Source organism: Cyanistes caeruleus, chromosome 21 (genome assembly GCF_971803275.1).
Source record: "Cyanistes caeruleus chromosome 21, bCyaCae1.hap1.1, whole genome shotgun sequence".
NCBI classification, from domain to species: Eukaryota; Metazoa; Chordata; class Aves; order Passeriformes; family Paridae; genus Cyanistes; species Cyanistes caeruleus.
In genome coordinates this window covers 5,743,273-5,761,860 of record NC_141721.1, presented here as the reverse complement: position 1 = coordinate 5,761,860, position 18,588 = coordinate 5,743,273, and the positions used below count along the sequence as shown (strand labels likewise).

Below are 18,588 nucleotides of genomic sequence, written 5' to 3'. Positions count from 1 at the left end.
GTCTGATAGGGCTTTTCTAGACACATGAACTTTATTAATTTTATTAAAATAGTGAAAAAATAGAAGAGAGCATTAAGCTGCAAGGGAAAGCCTTGAGAAGCAAGTCCATACTATTTTGAAGACTATCTGTGGAGCCCATTTATATTTTTTTGTGCACATTAATTGTAATAGTCTTTAATTACATGAACACATTTTATTTTGTCACTTTTCCTCCCTGTTTGCTGCAGTGCACGCTGTTAGGACTATTTGGAGCAATTAATCACACCAGAGCAGCAAATAACTTGGAGCACGACTCTGCCTTGGTCTCCAGCCTGTGTCAGTCGTGGGTCTCCCCATTCTCTCTGCCCTTTTCCTACATTCCTAATTAACTCCTGCCTCAGTTCCTCACTGATCCATACTAACCCAAAACCCTTTGTCTTAGTGCTGTCTGGAGAATTGGGCCTTGGTGTGGAGGAGGAATCCAGGAACAGCAGTTGAATGTCTTGCCCACCTTTGGAGGCTAGTAAGAGCAGAGGTGGGAGTTCAGGTCATTTAGCTGCCACCAACCCCCCAGGAACATGCTCAAGTGGGGATAATCAGAGATTGTCATGAAATCTGTTGCAAATTCTGTCAAGTTTCAAGAATTCTCCTTACACTCTCGGGCTTCCCCATCAACCTTTGATTTTTTTTTTTTTGTTAAGCATCAGTTAAATCTGGTGCTTCTCTCGGAGGTGGACAGGTGCATTTGTTGAGCCCACCTTTCCCGGGCCGGGTGGGGTGCTGAGCACGCCCGGTGGCGGCTGGAGCCCTGGAGCCGGGTGAGCTCCGGCTGCTGCGGGAGCGCTGCAGCTCGGCCCGGCAGCGATTCGGGGCGCTGCTGCTGCTGCTCCGCGCTTTCCGTGGCCGCTGCTGGGAGCCCGGCGGCTCACGGTGTGCACATCCCTGCCCAGATCCCCTCCGCGTGGCCTTGGCTGGGGCTGTTCCAACCCTCTCCGCCGGCCCCGGGGCGCTGTTCACCCGCTTCATGACGGTAAAACGCGGCTTTGCAGCATCCCGGGCCGCCCTCCTCCCGGTGACCCTGCGATGAAACCCCTCCGGGGGTGCAGGTCGCTCCCCGCCGGTTACGGAACACTCCAACGGTGAGGGCCGGGGAAGGCGGCGGCTCCGCCGTGGCCGCTCATTCTGTCTCTACCACGCTCGCACGGGGAGGGGGCGAAGCGCGCCCACCCCGACACAGCCCCGTCCCCGGCAGCCTCACCTGCCGCTGGCCCGGGGAGGGGGCGGCCGGGCGGGTCCGCGGCGGCCGGGCCGGCTGTCCCCCGGCCGCGGTGCGGCGGGGCGGGGCGGGGGGCGGGCGCGGCAGCGGCGCTCGCTGATTGCAGGGCGGGTGCTGCCAGTCCACCGCCTCCCCCGCGCCAGCCGCGTCCCCGCGCCGGAGCCGCACGGCCCAGCAGCTAGCACCCAGCCCGGCCCGGCCCCGCCAGCCGCCACCCATGGAGGAGCAACCCCACCACCACCATCACCACCACCACTATTACTACTACGGGCACCACCACCACCACCCGCAGAGCGCCTACCTGCCGCCGCCCGACGGCCGAGCCCAGCCCAAGCCGCCGCTCCGCCACGAGCACAAGCACGGCGGCCCGCAGCACACGGAGGCGCCGAAGCGGAGACCAGGTTGGAGCGGGCACCGGGACGGGGCCTGTGACCTTCGCGGGGCGGCGGTGGGGCACCCCTCTCTTCTTCCTCCTCCTCCTCCTCCGCCGCCGCCTCCCCCGGCCCGGCTCGAAGCTTCTCCGCCGCGCTGGGGCCGCTTCCTGTCCGCCATGTTGGGGCTGCGGGAGCCGCGGGCCCGCCGGCACCGCCGCCCGCCGGCACGTGGGGCCGGGCCGCGTTTGCCCCGCCGGCCGGGTCCCGGGGGCACGGGGGGGGCGCGGGGGGCGGCCGAGCGACTGATGAGCGCCAGGATCAATGAGTCACAGCAGCCGGAGGGGCCCCGCCGGCGGCGGCGGGAGGCGGCGCGGCCCGGCCCGGCCCGGCCCCGGGTGCTCGGCCGCCTCCGCGCCGGAGCCGGGGCTGCGGTCCCCGGGCCGTGCCGTGCCGCCGCTGGCCGGGCGGCAGCGCCGCAGAGGCGGAGGCCGGTTAGCGGCGCCGGGGGAGCCGATCCCGGGCAGGGCCGGAGCCCCCGCCCCGCTCCTGGGGGGCTCCCCGGCTCCAGCAATACCTTTGGGGGGTGCTTGTGCGGGGTCCGAGCGAATGCGTGGCCACCAGCCGGCCGCATTGCCGCGTACATTTTTTTTGTTTTTTTCTTCCCTTGAATTTTCCTTTTACATAATGAGGCAGGAGGTGGGAGGGGGCCTGGCAGCAGTAGAGCGGGGTCGGTAGTGCCCCATGTGCAGCCTGGGCAGGTAGGCAGGGACCTGATCGGGCACACGCTAAAATAAGTTACCGAGCAAAAATAAGTTGAGAAGTCATTTCACTGTTTGCAGCATGCCTAGGGTTTTAATATGTGCCTAGGCTGGCACCCCTCCTTTACCAGCTCTCAAACGGTTTTCCAGATCTTCTTCACCTGTTCTTACCATCCTGGTTTTTTTCCTCTCCCCTAAATTTTGGTTGGTGCACCTCCGTGTCCAGGCCAAGGCCAGCTGTGCCAAATGTTGATTTGGAGAAAACTCAGGCAGCTGAGCTGTGAATGCTTGAGAATTGGAACTAGAAACTGCTGACACACTGACTTACTGAAATGGATTTTGTTCTTCATTTTATTCTTTCACTCCTCATCTGCAATGGTCTTATGACCACTCTTATTGTTTTGTTTCATTAACAAGTGGTGTCAGAAGTCTTGAGTCATAAAAGGTCAGCTGTAACACTCTGCTCTTGAGAGGGCTTCCTCTTCACACTATTCTGAAATACTTCGTTTTAGAGGATCCCACCTTTCTAGTTCTCTCTGGGGTGAAGTATTTATGGTTAATTTTCTTAACAACATATTTGAAAGTTATAGTGGAAGTTGTGGTGATTACAGATACTTACATGTAGTAAAATCCTTTTTGATCCCCCTCGGCAAACTCAGTTGTGGAATTTCTGTAAAGATTCCTACAAGGATTCTTGTGTTCCCGACTTGCTTAGAGCTGGAGCTGTTACATCTGCCAGACATCTGAGGCTCCAGGATGTGAGGGTAACAATGATTTTTAGTTACAGCAGTTAATTTCAACAACATCAGGAACAACAAAAATATTCTTTCAAGCTGGAGTTTTGCCCACTCCAGTTGTTGAGGGACTCCCTGTCTGTGCTGACTCTGTGCCACGGTGGCTGCAGATGGAGCCTTAGGTGGGTCAGTGGTTGTGGGGGATGTGAGGCTCTCCAGTCTGGGGAAGGAGGACGGATGAGTCAGAGGAGCAGCGGGTGCAGGAGGAGTGATCCCTCTGCTCTGTCCACAGCTGGAGTGTATTTGTAGAGCAGGGCACCGTGTGCTCTCCCTGTCTCCCACTGGGGCTCCAGGGCTTCTCTTGGGGCTTTAGCCAGAGTCCTCGAAAGCAGCAGGCCTCTGGCCAGAGATATTTAAAAAGGAAAAAGCAAAGAGGAAGTTGAGGTGGTTCAGTGTGGACTGTCCTAGGCTTCCAGCTCTGCTGAGTTACATGCCCCATATTCACTTCAGAACCATATGGCCTAGAAGTGAACTTCAGAAGGAAAGAGGAATGCTCAGTCTACAGCACAATCTCACGGGTTTATGAATTTAAGCCCCCAGCAGGTACTTTATTTCTTGGGTCCCAGGCTCATCCCAGCTCTCCTGGGGACTCTGAAATGCAGCAGGCAAAAGACCCATCGCTGGTGGCAGCAGAAGGGTGCTTGCAGGGATGCATTTCTTAGTTCTGTCACCTTTTCAGTGCTAAAGAGCATGTGTAGGGAGGTGCTGGTCGCTATCTTGAAATGAAGTGAGGAGATGTGGTCACATTTTCTGACCTCCATCTTCCAACTGGATTTGCACATGTCCTTTTGGAAATACTGCTTCTTTTTTTTTCCCCACCCCTTTACTGAGATGGCATTTGGGAGATGGGTGGGAAGGATGACTGCTGGTGTTGGAGGCCCAGGAGCTGATGGAGATGGTAGGAGTTGTCCCTTGTTCACAGTGTGTATTCTGAACCTTCCACAGATCTTGTCACAAAGGCAGTGGATCCTGCTGTCTTGAAGCATCCTGGGAATTAATTTTTTCCTCTCTGTGACCTGGAAATAGTAGCTGATGAAATAGCTCTCCAGCTTGCCAGTGGTCTTCAGTACAGTGTATCTTCCTGACAGTATCTGTATTTTCTTTTGCTTTGTTATGTTATCTGTATGTCACTCAGTTATGTGAGAGTCAGTCATGGCTGGTCCTTCCTGCTTAACCCTTCTTGCTGTGGGTTCCAACAAATAAATTTATGCAGCTTTACCTCAGAGACTAGATATTTTCCTATTTTTAAATGTCTGCATGAGGAAACTGGATATGTTTGGGGCTGACTACAGCTTTCTGCAATGACAAGTCTAACGTTTCACATCTAATTCTTGCCTTTTGCTGTTTTTGGCTTCCCTCTAGGCTACGGAGAGCTAAATGGTAATGCAGGAGAACGAGAAGTGTCACTAAAGGGCCTGTGCTCTGATGAAGCCACCACCCCAGGATCCAGGGTACCCAATGGCAGCCAGCAGCTTGTAGATGCTAATGTCACCCCAAAGCAGACTGTGAAGGCCAGTGCTTTGGGGAAAGCTGGAATCAAAACCAAGAACTTCATTCAGAAAAATAGCATGGACAAAAAGAATGAGAAGTCCTACGAAAACAAACACAGAGAAAACCAGTCCTCAGACAAGCCAGAGGGAGTGTCTATTCCAAATGGCGTGGTAACCAATAATTCCAGCTACATCACAAATGGCTACGTAGGCAAAGGGGCCGATAATGATGGCAGTGGCTCTGAGAGTGGATATACTACACCTAAAAAACGGAAAGGCAGGCGCAACAGTGCCAAGGGTTGTGAGAACTTGAATCTAGTACAGGACAAAATAATGCAGCAGGAGGTCAGCACATCAACCTTGAAACAGGAACTTGAGAGTTTCAAACCTGATTATAGTGAACAAAAGGGGAACCGAATTGAAAATACTAAGCCTGTTTGGAAATATGAGGCTGGGGCTGGTGGAGCAGGCCGGGGAAAGCCTGGGCTCGGGGATGTACCACGGAAAAATTCTGATGCCAAACCTGGGATTAGCAGCAAGAAGTTTGATGACCGGCCCAAAGGGAAGCACACATCATCGGCTTCATCTAAAGAGGACTCATGGACCTTATTTAAACCACCCCCAGTTTTTCCAGTGGACAATAGCAGTGCTAAAATTGTTCCCAAAATTAGTTATGCAAGTAAAGTTAAAGAAAACCTCAACAAAGCAGCTCAAACCCCATCCACATCGTCCTCATCATCTTCATCATCTGCCGGGGAAACTCAGGCCCAAACATCAAGTCGACTTTCCCAAGTCCCCATGTCTGCTATGAAATCTGTCACTTCTGCCAGCTTCTCAAATGGGCCAATCCTTGCGGGGACAGATGGAAGTGTGTATTCCCCAGGGACCCAGCCACTGCTCTCCACTGCTGCTAGTACTGTACCATCGACCTCCTCTGAGTCAGTACCCCAGGACATGAGTACAACTTCGACAGCTCTTGAACAAAAGAAATCTGGCCTTTTTATCTACCCTTCAAATATGCAAACTGTGCTCCTGGGGACAGCACAAGTCGATTTCCCTTCGCAGACGAATCAGCAGAACCTGGGGGATATCTTCCAGAATCAGTGGGGCTTGTCTTTCATAAACGAGCCCAGTGCTGGACCTGAAACCGTTGTGGGGAAATCTGCGGATAATCAGTTAATGGAAGTGACATTTCAAGGGGAATATCCTGCCACTTTGGTTTCACAGTGTGGTGAAATCATTCCCTCAGGAACTGAGCAACCTGTGTTTCCTAAGGCTTATGAGCTGGATAAACGGACTAGCCCTCAAATTCTTAGTGCTGTTCTTAAGCCTGGGACTGCTGTTGAGGGTGGTGTCTTAGCTTTGGAGTCGCATCACACAGGTGACCTACAAAAGGCAGACACCGGTAGCCAAGGTGCTTTAGTGTTTCTTTCAAAAGACTATGAAGTAGAGAATCCTCTGGCCTCTCCTACGAACAATTTGCTAGCCTCCGCCAAAGAACAGAGGTACCAGAGAGGCCTAGAAAGGAAAGATAGCTGGGGTTCTTTTGACCTGAGGGCTGCTATTCTATATCACACTAAAGGTAATGGCTTAACTTCCTGCCTAAGGGCATTCTCTTCTTTTTTTTTTTTTTCTTTTCTTTTTATAAACGCAATATTCTAACATGGTATGTTCCTTCCAGCAATTCTAATTGTTTTTAAAATGACTTTTTTTTTTTTTTTTTTTTCTTTTTTTTTGCTTGCATATCTATCATGGTAATAAGGGTCTGGGGAAGTTACTCAAAGAGTTGTTTAATTAATGTTAAGAGGTATTTGTTTCCCATGGACAAACATGAGTGATGTTGATAGGGATGGTACTTAGCAGGTCCTCAAGCCACTCTGCATTGGAAGGAGTTAAATGTGTAGGTTCAGCTGCTGTGTTCCAGCTGTACCAGGTGATACTCTGTTATTGTGAAGGCTTCATAGTCTGTACTTACACCTCTGCCACCAGAGTGTTGCAGCTTCTCCCCTGGGCAGATCAGACCATGAAATCATGGCTTTGAAGGAAGAAAAAATTATTCCTACAGCTGTAGGTGTGATTTATTTTTTTAAGTGTGCCCCACACTTTTTCCCTGCCCCTGAGTATTACCACAACAGCAAGACCAATCTTTTCTTATCAGCTCCTCTGTAAGCTGCAGATTGAATTCACTCCTTGTCTTTGTAGGCCACATCTTTCAGATCATTTTATTGCTTTCATGGAGTCCTTTGTAGTCCAGCTCCTTTTTTTTTCCTGTTTTTTTTTTTTTTTTCTGAGATTGAAATGACTCAAACATGATACAGACACTTTAAAATGGAAATGAAGAGAGTGAAGCCTGTGGGATGGCTTGCTTTCTGCTTTAGCCTCAGCCCCAGAAGTTCTGAGGACTTGGGGCATTTATTTGCTTTTGGTGCTGGCCCAGTGTCAGCAGGAGCTTGGTTGTGTGTTCCCTTTTGTCACAGTATTATTTACTCACTCTTGACCAACAAGGAGGCAGTTCCTTTTTTTTGACCCCCTTCCTTCTCCCTGCATCCTTCTATCCTGAAGGGAAAAAGGCAATCATACATTTTTTTTTGTTTAATATTCCACATGCATATAGGTATAATGTCTTTCTCCCCTCTATAGAGGGTGGGTACTTGGCTTTGGCAAATTTGCTCTTTTCACCCACTACAAAGTTCATGAATTACTACTTCACAAACTCTGTATAGCATAAACTCAAATGTCTTCCTGTAGTAATTACAAACCCAGTCATTTAAAAATAATAACTCCAAGTATTTTTTCCAGGTCATCTCCCTCTCAAGACGTTAACATTTCAAGCTCTAGTATTCTTGAGAACAGTGTTTGTCAATTGATTTTATCTGGGTCCTCTCCCTTTTGCTCAGTTTATTTTCCAACATTAAAGCAGGCTTTCTAGTCTCATTTTTTTGTGTCTGCTTGCAGCTTAAATCCCAGCCTCCCATCAGAAAGCATAACATGGGAGAAAATCCTCGGTGATCTTTTTCTTAATTTTGCAAGTATTCCCTACACTCTGTTTGCCTGTGTTTTTGTCAGCCTGAACTTGTGGAAAAGCAATTGTGCTGCCAGCAAGGCTCATCAGCTGTCCTGTTCTCACTTGCTGCTAAAGGCAGAGCTCAGTGAAACAATAGGAGCAACAGGAAAATAACGAACACTCCCATCCCATGTCCTCTCAAGGAGGTGTTAACTTCAAAGCCTGGCTGCTTTGAGCTCTTCTAAACACAGGAGTTAATTACATTTGTTGGCAACAATGGCCACTTGAAGCACCCGTTAAAATACAGTTCTCTGCTCCTGTGCATGTGAATGGTCTTTGAGCATCCAGAGCAAACATCCTCATGATGGCCTGGGGATACCTGAACCTGCCCCAGCGCTCTTTTAATTTCCCTTTTCATGCTATGTATGTGCCATCTTAAAGCTGTTACTTAGGGGTAAAAGTTAATGGATGCTTCTAATCGGCATTGTCATTAATGCAGTGATGGGGTGCTCCAAACAGCTTTGGCTTGTCTTCTATTTAGTGTTCAAAAGCTATTGCTGCTTTACAAAAGCAGATCAGTCCAGGTCTTAGTACTTCTGTAATGGTGGTGGGTGTTGCATTTCATCCTTGGGATAGTTGGGTTAAGGAATATTTGGAGGAACGATGCCTCCTGTCCTCTCTTGATGGGTGGTCCTGGAGCCAGTGTGACATGAAATGCCTCAAAAGCGGAGCTCGGGGTGTGGTTACAGGACAGCAGTGCAGGGGTTAATTCCCACACTGTTCTCTCCGTTTATCTTGGGCTGTTTTCCTGAGGTCCAGCTTCAAGCCAGCCAGTTCCTCTGCAGTAGGAAAAGAACGATTTCACTCAGTTCCTTTTCACAAGCTGCCTTTTCCTCCTTGCTCAGGAGAGCGTGTGGGTTTGCCTGGGTCAGCGTTAGGGCATTCCAGGCAGTCGGATCCTCAGACTGTTTGGTTTTGATTTTGAGAGTCAGGTGAACTTCTCCCTCTCAGATTGATCTGTTTACTTTTGAGCAAAGTCTCTGTAGTTTGATCTTTGCATCTGCCCTGTCCCTGGGGTTATGAACACAAAGAGAAGCGATCATGGGACGAGGACAGGGGTGAGTGTGGAGCACTGTGGGGTCCTGGTGTGTTCCCTACCCTGAGCTCCCATCTGCAGTGTTTTAGTGCAAGGATGAAGCTCTGGGAGTTGCAGAGAAGAGTGAGCTGTAGTGTGAGTGACACAGTGCTTTAAATATCACAAATGTGCACTCCTTTTTGCATTGTTTGTGCCTGTAACTGTGACCAGGTTGTGTGGATCCTCATCCTGGACTGTAAATTTCTCTGGGAAAGCCTCCAGCTAACTCACTAGCTTTGTTCCAGCAAACCAGGCTTCCCTGTGCGTGGTTTGCCCAGCAACTGCACAGGACATTATAAACTGTAATTGCTTCACAGCTTCCCTGTGGAAAGATGGATAGAGGAGGTGGCACCCAGAGAGAACTGGCTCTGGTACAGTGCTCCTGTAACTCACCACAGTATCCCTGAGTGCTGGCAAGGCTGTGCTGGGGTGTGAGCCTGGGTGGCTGCAGAGCACAGCAAGGTCCTGCTGCAGGATTCCTGTGTTCCTTTGCTTGTACCCTGACTGCTTTTTCTCCAGAAGTCAGAGCACTGGGAACATTAAGGCAAGGGTGATGATGCACTCTCTTGTCCTTCTTGGAAGCTTTTCCTGTTGGTTTCCTTGTACCTCTACTTCATGCCTTGCTTGTTTCTTATTTTCCCCCCCTCTGTTTAAAGGGCAGAAAGACTCCCTTGATCATCTGATCTGCCTGAGTGTAAAACACGATCCTTCAATGTGGCTGTCTTCATTGACAGCCCGTGCCACTCGGTGTTTGTGACGGTGCCTTGAAACACTCGCAGGTGACACATCTGATTTACCAAGGGAGATCTGATTTAGCTCAGCACTGGTAGGCCTGCTCTGGATGTGCTTGGAGACAGGGGTGGGCTTCACATGGGAGACTAACAGGCCCAGGAAGGAGTAGTGCTCTCATTTCCAGTCATTGTCCCCTATCTAGGTTAGAGTTGAACTTCTGCCTCGGTATGGCATTGCCAAAATTCTTATCTTTTTGAGGTAAAACTGATTCTTGCAGATATTTTGGTCCTTGAGATAAGGAGGGTGAGTATATGTCAGCCTTACTCGCATTGAAACCAGCATCTTCTTACTGCTTTCATCCTTCTTTTAAAGACAGCTGGATGAAGCACTTCATATTGGAGTAATTGTCAATTGCTTTGGAGAATTTTGTCATGTTCAGGCAATTGCAGTCTTCCAGGTCAGGCTGTCACTAACACTGAGCTCTAGATGGTAAGCTTTGTGGTGGGAAGCTCAGTAATTTACTTGTCCTGAGCTAAAAAGCAAATCATTGAGGCCTCCAGCTCAGCTGCACAGCAGTGAAGACCACATGGGTGGAGGAGAGGGAGCTGCAGGGTTTGTTCTTGCCCCTGAATTTCTGCCTGTGCTGCTGCTTTGTTCCTTCTCAGCATCTTGGTTGCAGCAGTATCTCTGCTCATGTGAAGATGCAGGAGAGCAGCATGGAAAATAGAGCAAGGCAGCGTGGGCCAGCCAGGAGTGGCATTCGCTGGAATGGTGAACTGGGTCAGAAGAAATAGCAGAGCTGTGAATTCAGCAATTTTCATCCTTTACATCAGGAGATGGAGAAAAAAAGTGCCTTGGTTTCCCATCCCCCTGTGGTGGGAAGGGGTTAGAGCTCGCTCTGTTGGTTATGGCCTTCTGGGGCCTGAGCTGTGGGGCAAAAGCTGATTTAATTCTCCTTCCAGTCCCTGTTTTTTCTGGTTGTCAGGATGAGTACAGTGTATGCTGTACAGCCATGAGTCTCCACAGCATGGAATACTTATTCTTCGCTTTGTTTCCAGGGCAGTCCCCATACTTAATCATTGTCCTGCAGATACAAACAGAAAAAATCAGGCAAGAACGGTCCCTTCTTGTTATTTCTTTAGTATTGTATTTTAGGGACAATTTGGGGATTTGTAAGGACAGTGAAATAGTAGGATGGCATTGTGCAGACACTTCTGTTAGCAGGGACTGCCTCTCTAGCAAGGAAAATCTGTGCAAAAGTGCCTTAGCCAGTTACTACAAAAATACTTCTTTCCCTTCCCAGGTTATGTACCAGTCCTGCTGTAAAGTTTACTGACCTATGAGGAATCCCAGTACAATCCACCAGAGTGTGCCTTAGTCTGTTCCTGACATCAGAACTTTCCTCCAGTGACCCTTTCTTTCAGTAACAGTCCCCAGAAAAAGTGGTATAGGTGGATGTGGCTGGGACTTTTTGCCCCAGGCATTCCTCAGCAAACCACAAGCCTGAGGGCTCTGGAAAGGCCAGCTAATTATAAAAAAATCCTGGAAAAGAGAGGTTGGAAGGGGCACAGGAGGTGACCTAGTTCTGCCCCTGGCTTAGAGCAGGCTGGCTTTGATGCTGGTTGTGCAAGGGTTTGTTGATGGCATTTTCTCCCAGCTGGGTTGGAGTCCACTTGAGAAGAAAGTTTGCTCTTTCCCCAGCCACATGTGTGGTTTTGTGAATGGTGGCTCCTGTTGGGCAGGTCTTTTGGAAAGCAGCAGTTTTGGGGCAGTATCTGGGAGACTGGACTTGGGCTGATGGCAAAGATATCCATTTTCTCATGCAGGGTGAGCAGCTGTAGGAGTACTTTGCTTAAACTCGCACTGGAAGCTCTGGAAGGAGTGCTGAAAGCAGGCTTGGGGCCTCTTGTATGTCCAGTTCTTGGGGGATGTCTTTCCATCTGCTTGGCTGAAGCCAGGCATTGGGCAGCAGTGGCTCTGCTGAGCTGCCTGTGCACCAGGTCAGTCACCAGGTCACCCTGTGACAGTGGCCATGGCATTTGTCACAGAGCCTTTTGTAGGTGCTCACAGCCTGGAACTGGCAGGAAAACTTAACTGTATTACCAAGTAAAGCAGAATAAATAATACAATTCCATTTTAAGATTGAAGAAATCCCTTTTTTTCCCTAGTTTTGTGTTGCAGTTAACCTAAGACTTACTTTATTTTTCCTTGTGAAGTTACTTCACTTTGTCGGTGTGCTGTCCCCTGTCCCTGTGCTGCCAGGTGGAGGGGAGGACCTTGCTCTGCTGATGGCAGGTGATATTTAGTAAGAGCTCTTACTGAGTTGTTTGCTGATGGTCTTTGGTTTTGTAGCTTGGTTAGGCCGAGCATCTGCCAGCCTGTGTGTCCAGGTGTCTGGAATTTCCAGGATACTTTACACCACCCTCCCTTTCTGAAGGAGGAGAAGGGAAATGGAAGTCTGAAAAGGTCGTGGGTTTGTTAGATTTTTTTGAAACAGAGTTTTGTCAACTTAGTAGTCTTTTGGTGCGTTCTTAACAGTATCTCTGTTCATATATCTGTTGGTCTTGCTGTCAGATACTCTTAAAACAAGGAGTTCACATTCTTGTGGTGTCCAGAGCAGTTAAGGCCAAGTGAAGTGCACAAGACAACGTGGTCTGTGCATGGGGATATAGTGGTGGGTGGTGTTTCAACTCTGCCTTGTATTTCATGCTCAAACATTGCTCTAATGTGCAGGAACCAACAACTCGAGTAGTTTTCTGTCCCCTTTGGGGAAAGCTGTTAAAATGGGAGATGTTGAATCTTTAGCTGTTAGGAAATGATGCATCAAACTGCGCTGAATGGAAAACTCGTTCCAAAGGAGGTAATTTTAGTAGCTGGTTCATTTTACTTCAGGGGAATCTGCATCTGGCAGATGAGGGAGGCAGTCCCTCACCAGCCTGCTTCTATCCCAGGGGTGTTAGAGGCTGGCTACTATTCCCTAAGCACTTAGGTCTCCCCAATAGAAGTGCAAAGTGTTGCTGTTACTATCCTAACGCAAAAATAACAGACCTCATAAAATTTTGTCAGGGCCTTCCTTACAAAAGGTTTAATTGTGCAGGGAGGGCTGGCAATATTTATTTGCATGCAATTTCCTGCCCCAGGGAGCTGGAGATTGTAGCAGACAAAGGACAGATGAAGGGTTGGAGAAGGGAGGCAATTGATGGAGGTGACACTTGGCACATATCGTGCTGAGGCTGTGGGTTTTGTAGGGCTTTTTCTTCTTCCTTTCACATGCTGGTTAGTTTACTTACTGCCTTGTTTTGTGCTTTACTGCACATCTCATGTAGCCTGATAATCCCTTGCCATTCCCTTTCCCTAGCCCCTACCAAGATCCTGTCACCCTTTCTGTCAGAAAAGAGACTTTAAAAGTGGTTCTTGCAGGTTGTGTTCCGACTAATAATCATTTTCTATAATTTTGTCTATTGAACTTGGGCACAGGGTACAGTCAGTGTCTTAAAAAAATATTCTAGCTCATGAAATTCCAATTTGATAGCAGCTCAAAACAGTTATTTTCAATGGTTCTCTAAAGATGCATCTTTGTTTGGGGGATATTTTAAAGGGAAGAGCCTACTGTTTCTTAGAACTAATGAAAAGAACATTTAACTTTGGAGTTATTTCTTAGGTAAACAAAAGCATGTGCACGTCCAGGGAGAACTGGGAAGGGTTTGTCTTTAGCCTACAAATGTGTTGTAGAAGTAAACTGGGGAAGAGCTGCAAGCCAGGAGTGTGGAGCATCACACCTTGCTCGTGGACAGCAGCTCTGCAGAGATGTTTACACAGCAACCCTTGCCTGATGCCTCAGCACACACACACTGTGAACCATGTGCAGCTTGCTGTGTCCAGCAGTTCTCATTTCACACTCACTAAGCATCAACTTGTAAAAATCATCTCTCCAGGCTCCTTGTTGAGGCTGTAATGTGCAAAGCAGCGTTGGAGTCAGAGTAGTAAAGCCTGAAGTTAGATTTTGATATGTAGGACTGGTGAATGGTGATGACATTTCTGATGCTCAGCTTGGCTCTCTGACCCTTAAGACCATGTTACAGCCATCCCTTTGCCTTTTATTGCTGGATTATTCATGTCAAATTTGTGTAGTCCTGTGGGCTGGGCTGGGGCTGTGCTGCTGAGTGGGAGGGGGTTGGCTCTGTTTGAAAGCCTCAGCACAACTGCCACACCTGGAAAATTGAAGTGTGTTTGGAGTGGTCTCTAATGGCAGCATCAATCTGCATAATAACAGTGGTCTCATTTTGCCTCCACAGAAATGGAAGCGGTTTGGAACTTGCAGAAGCAAGGTAAGGATGTTGGAAAGAATAAATGAATAAAATTGCTCTGTCTGTTGTGAGGAGGGGATGAATGAGAGTGGATTGTGTCTGGAGATGCTGGGTTCAGTTCTTCAGTGCCTGTGGTTTGTAGTCTGGATTTATCTCTGTTTCAGATCGCTGAAAGTCAGGATGATAAGCTTTGCTATAATGGTGAGCTGCTTGGAGAGAAGCAGCGTCTCTAAAAGAGCAATAAACCCAATGTCAAATTAGATTTAATGACTCTTCCTTATGTGTATACAAAATTGCTTTCTATTTCTGGTGTTGAGTGTCACATCGAATAACAAGTTTTGAATTCTGGTGTATCCCCACGAGTCACCTGAGAAGAGGTTTTGTGTGAGAAGAGCTGTATGTGGGGACCTGTGTGCTGCTGTGGGGAACAGGCTCTGCTCTGGGGGGGCCAGTCTGGCCTTGGGGTGGCTTGGCCAGGGAAGGGGGCATCCAAAGGAAAAGTCTGCTAAAAGCCAAGTACCCTGTGCTTATTTTCAGCCACAGGGCCTGAAATTAGCTTGTCCAAAACATAGAATTCTGCTTTCTTTCCAGATCCCAAAAGGATAATCACTTATGATGAAGCCATGGATCGCCCGGATCAATGAAGGTAGCAAGACAAGACTGCCTGTTATAACCTTTCTGCAGCATTTGTGCTGTTCGTGGGGGACAAAAAGGCTTTTATGCTCCTTCTAAATCTTCAGTGCAGCAGAGGAACCATAACTAGAATCACAGGATAATATATACAAAAATATATATAGTTATTTAAAAATGGCAACTGAAAGTAATTAGACTTCTTAAGGAAACTGAAAATTTATTTCAACAAGACTACACACGTGATTATTTAATCTCCGGTACTGAATAGATTTTTTTTCTTTTCTTCATTTTTGTTTTGTTTTTGTTTAAAGAGTGAATGCAAGTGATTAAGGAATACAGACTCAATTACAAGCCCGGTTTCAAAGTTCCTGCTGTCGTCTGCAAGGGCAACAGCAACCCACTGGAGAGGCATTTCCACTTGACAAGGTTTCTGTTTCTTGTTCTGTGACTGTAGTGACATACTAATCACAGGGAAATCAGGATGATTCACCATCCTTCATCTCCCCTTCCACCTCCCTTGTTTGGTTTTTTCTTTTTTTTTTTTTTTTTCTGATTTGTTTTCTATTGAATGCTGGAGAAACACCTTGAAGTTTGCAGAGTTTCTTTTTTTTTTTTTCCTTTTTTTTTTCTTTTTTTTTTTCCAGAGAATTATAATCCGCATGTTTTGCCAGGAGTAAAGCAGCAATCCTATGCTGGTGATACTGTCTTAAAAGGATCATTCTGCTGAGGGAAAAATGGTAATACTGCAGTTCTAGGATGCATGGTGAAGCCACACAGTTGACCTGGCTCCTGTTACACGTTGGACTATTGCAACTGAAGAGTTATTTAATTTTAAAAGACAACATGGAAAAATAAGCAATCTGTTTAGGCATTTAATATGGGGAAAAAAAACCAAAAAAAAAACCAAAAAAAAAAAAACCCCACTGTTCCCACAGTTTAATGCCATTGTATTACTGGGAGCAAGAAAAAAAAAAAAAGACAAAAAAAAGTATCTTCTGCTTTCAACTGTAGGTGCTTCATATTTGCTCTGTCTGTCTCCTAACACTAAATGTGCTGGATTTTTTTCCCATTTTCATTGGAAAACTGAAGAGGAATTGAGTTCTGCTAACTTTCACCCTTCTTGAATTATTTTTTATCTTAAAAAAAAATTTCAAAATAACAAAAAAATGAGAAAAGTTTAAAAAAAAAAAAAAAAAAGAAAAAAAATGGGAATTTGAATCCTTTTCAATTTGTCCATAGAACGCCAATGGCTGGGCTTCCTGCCCCTTGGAAATGCTCTTTTATATTTTAATGCAGTCTGTGTATTTCCGGGCTCTGCTTCTAATTATCTCTTAATAAAAATATATTTTATTACAAAAAAATGGAGGACTTAGGAATGAAAATAATAATTTTAAAAAATAATAAAAAAAAAATCCCAGGGAAAGGAAAGCTTCCTAGCAGTGGTAGGGAAGGCTGAGTGGAGTGCAGGCTCCAGCTGTGTAACCCCTCTGTCCTGTTGCAGCTTGTGTAAAGTGTCTAAATCATCTGGGGGTTGGGTAGTTTTTCTGGGTTTTTTTAAAAGCTGGAAGGTTCACAGGGTCCAGTGCAAGAAATGAATAAAGCAGAAATGGGTTTGTTGGCCAACCCCAGCTCCCCCTGAACCCAGTGCTCGTTGTGGGTGACTGTGGCCTAATCCTGGCCCCTCGGTATCCAAATCAGCAGCAGTTGGTGTCACCTAAAATGAGACTGGACCCTCTGGGGCACTACAAGGAATAGATAAATCCAACACTTTGGAATTCTCTTTGGTTTTAGATCTGCACATCAAGCCATCAGGCTGCTGTGCAGTCACCAGAGGGTTCCACAGGGCTCCATCCTCAGCCCATTTCTCTCCAACATCTCATTAACATCCTGGATTCAGAACTCAAAGAAATGCTAATTTTGCTGACACACTAAACTGGGAGGACCTGTTGACTCCCATGAGGGCAGAGAGCTCTCGGCAAATTAGAGATGGGCAATCAGTAACTATGAAATTTAACAAGGGTGAGTGTTGGATTCTGCACCTGGATAGACTGGGAATGAGAGGCTGGAGAGCAGCACCATGGAAAGGGAGCTGGGGTCCTGGTCCATGGCCTGTTGGATCTGAGTCAGCAGTGCCCTGGGGGGTCAGCAGTGTCCTGGGGGGCACCAGCCCAGCATGACCTGTCCTTCTCTGCACTGGTGTGGCCTTACCTCAAGTTCCTAGGGCACCACAGTATAAAAAAGACCCCTATTAGAGAGCATCCCAGGGAGGCCATGAGGATGGGGAAGGCTCTGGATGGGAAGACTTATGAGATCACTTGGTTTGTTCAGCTGGAGAAGAGGAGAGACCTCATTATGGTCTTCAACATCCTCCCAAGGGGCAGCAGAGGGGCAGGTGCCAATCTCTTCACTCTCACGACCAGTGACAGGGATTAGTTTGAAGCTGAGTCAGGGGAGGGCTAGGTTGGATAGCAGGAAAAGGTTCTTCACCCAGAGGATGGTTGAGCACTGGAACAGCCTCCCCAGGGAAGTGGTCGCAGCACCAAACTTGTCTTGAGTTCAAGAAGAGTTTGGACAATGCACAGGGTGGGATTCTTGGAGTGTCCTGCACAGGGCCAGCAGTTGGACTCGACGATCCTGATGGGTCCCTTCTAACTCAGAATACTCTATGATTCTATTGCTTTATTTTATTTTTTTTTTTTAACTAGGAGTATGTAGCATGTGGTTTTTTTTAATTGTTTTTATACTTCTAATAAGATTGTTCCTGAATGAGACACTTGAGTTCATGGTGGGACAATGAAACTGAATTCTGTACCTTGTGTAAGACGCCCGCTTTCTGCCACGCTTGAACATTTGACTATGGATTGCCTACTCCATTTGATGTATCCAAAGCTATATAGTATAATACTGAGTGTGATACTATATAGTCATCATGTATTGTATCAGTCCAGGTTCAGAAATGTGTGGTTGGCCAGTTGCAAATAGTTCTGTTTCACCTATAAACTGTACCACCTCTACAGGTGTGTGTAACTTTGAGATGTATAACATGTTTACAGATGTGCCCGACATCTAGTCCTCCGACGTTCCTATTTTTAATTCTGTCGAGTCTCCCAACTGCTTGCCAAAAGTCAGAATCACCTCCAGCTCTGCTGCTGAAGAGCTGGGGTGTTCCTGAGCCTTAAAGTGTTGAACAAACTGGACAGTGGGGCTGGGAAAATGAAGGTGGAAGAAATGTTCTTTTTCCTTTTTTAGTATTATTATTATTATTTTCAAAAAGTTGAAGGCTAATAGCAAAGTTTCCAGTTTGTTTTACTGGCTTTAAGGCTCCGCTGAGTATTTATTTGCCTTGTGTAGTCACTTGTCGCCTTAAGGGCTGGGTTCCATTAAAAAAAAAGAAAAAAAAAGACAAAAAAAAGACAAAATCACCCTGTTTTGCTTTCCTGGGGTCTGTGCTGTCCTGTACCCCTGCCCCAGGTCCATGCTTGGGGCAGTGCAGGAGTTGAGCAGCACTAACCCTGCGCCTCTAGAAAGGTCTGAGTCTTGCTGAATATTTGAGGACTCTCATCTTGGCCTAGTCCAATCTGTCACCTAAATAGCAAAAGAAATGCTGAGAGAAACGATTCGAGCGATGGGTTGGGCTGGATTTCCCCCGATGCTCATCTCTGTGGCTTTGCCTCGCCAGCAGGACCCATCCAGAAACACCCTCAGCAGCACCTTTTCTGCTGTATTTCTGACCATTCTCTGTTCAGATGTCTGTCTGTGTGTCTCCATGAGCTCCACGGCGTGTGCTCAGCACTAAGCAGTTAGGAATTCCTCTCTCTGAGCTCCTGTAGCTCCGGCTCCCTGGTATTTCTGGGATAGACTATTGCCTAGAGGCAGGCAGGACCATGGAAGGAACTTCCTCATGCTGTCGTGTAACTCACCCTGTCGCTGTCTGCAGTCCTCCCCAAGCCCTCACACAATTCTTAACTGAGCACTTATTAAAAATATCTTAATATTTAATCTGTTTTCTGATTATTTTTGTGTAAACTTATAAAAAAAGAAAAAAGAAAAAAAAAAAAAACAAACTGAAATTGAGCTGTGATTAATTTAGCACATTGAAATAATGA

At 47.2% G+C, this 18,588-nt stretch overlaps 1 protein-coding gene across 4 annotated transcripts in view; it reads left to right on the top strand.

Annotated features, from left to right (window-relative positions):
- Window positions 1–17,545, top strand: part of NUFIP2 (nuclear FMR1 interacting protein 2) — a 35,860-nt gene extending 18,315 nt beyond the window's left edge. The window contains exons 1-5 of one of the 4 annotated variants that reach the window (XM_086859322.1): window positions 1,320–1,656; window positions 4,544–6,253; window positions 13,838–13,870; window positions 14,441–14,495; window positions 15,127–15,843. In XM_086859322.1, the coding sequence (XP_086715448.1) occupies window positions 1,473–1,656; window positions 4,544–6,253; window positions 13,838–13,870; window positions 14,441–14,493 (1,980 nt within the window). In that variant the 5' untranslated portion in view covers window positions 1,320–1,472 and the 3' untranslated portion in view covers window positions 14,494–14,495; window positions 15,127–15,843. Of the gene's footprint in view, window positions 1–1,319; window positions 1,657–4,543; window positions 6,254–13,837; window positions 13,871–14,440 lie in introns of those variants that run through there. The other 3 variants (XM_086859320.1, XM_086859324.1, XM_086859323.1) reach the window with 3 other exon arrangements.
- The last annotated feature ends 1,043 nt before the right edge of the window (window positions 17,546–18,588 follow it).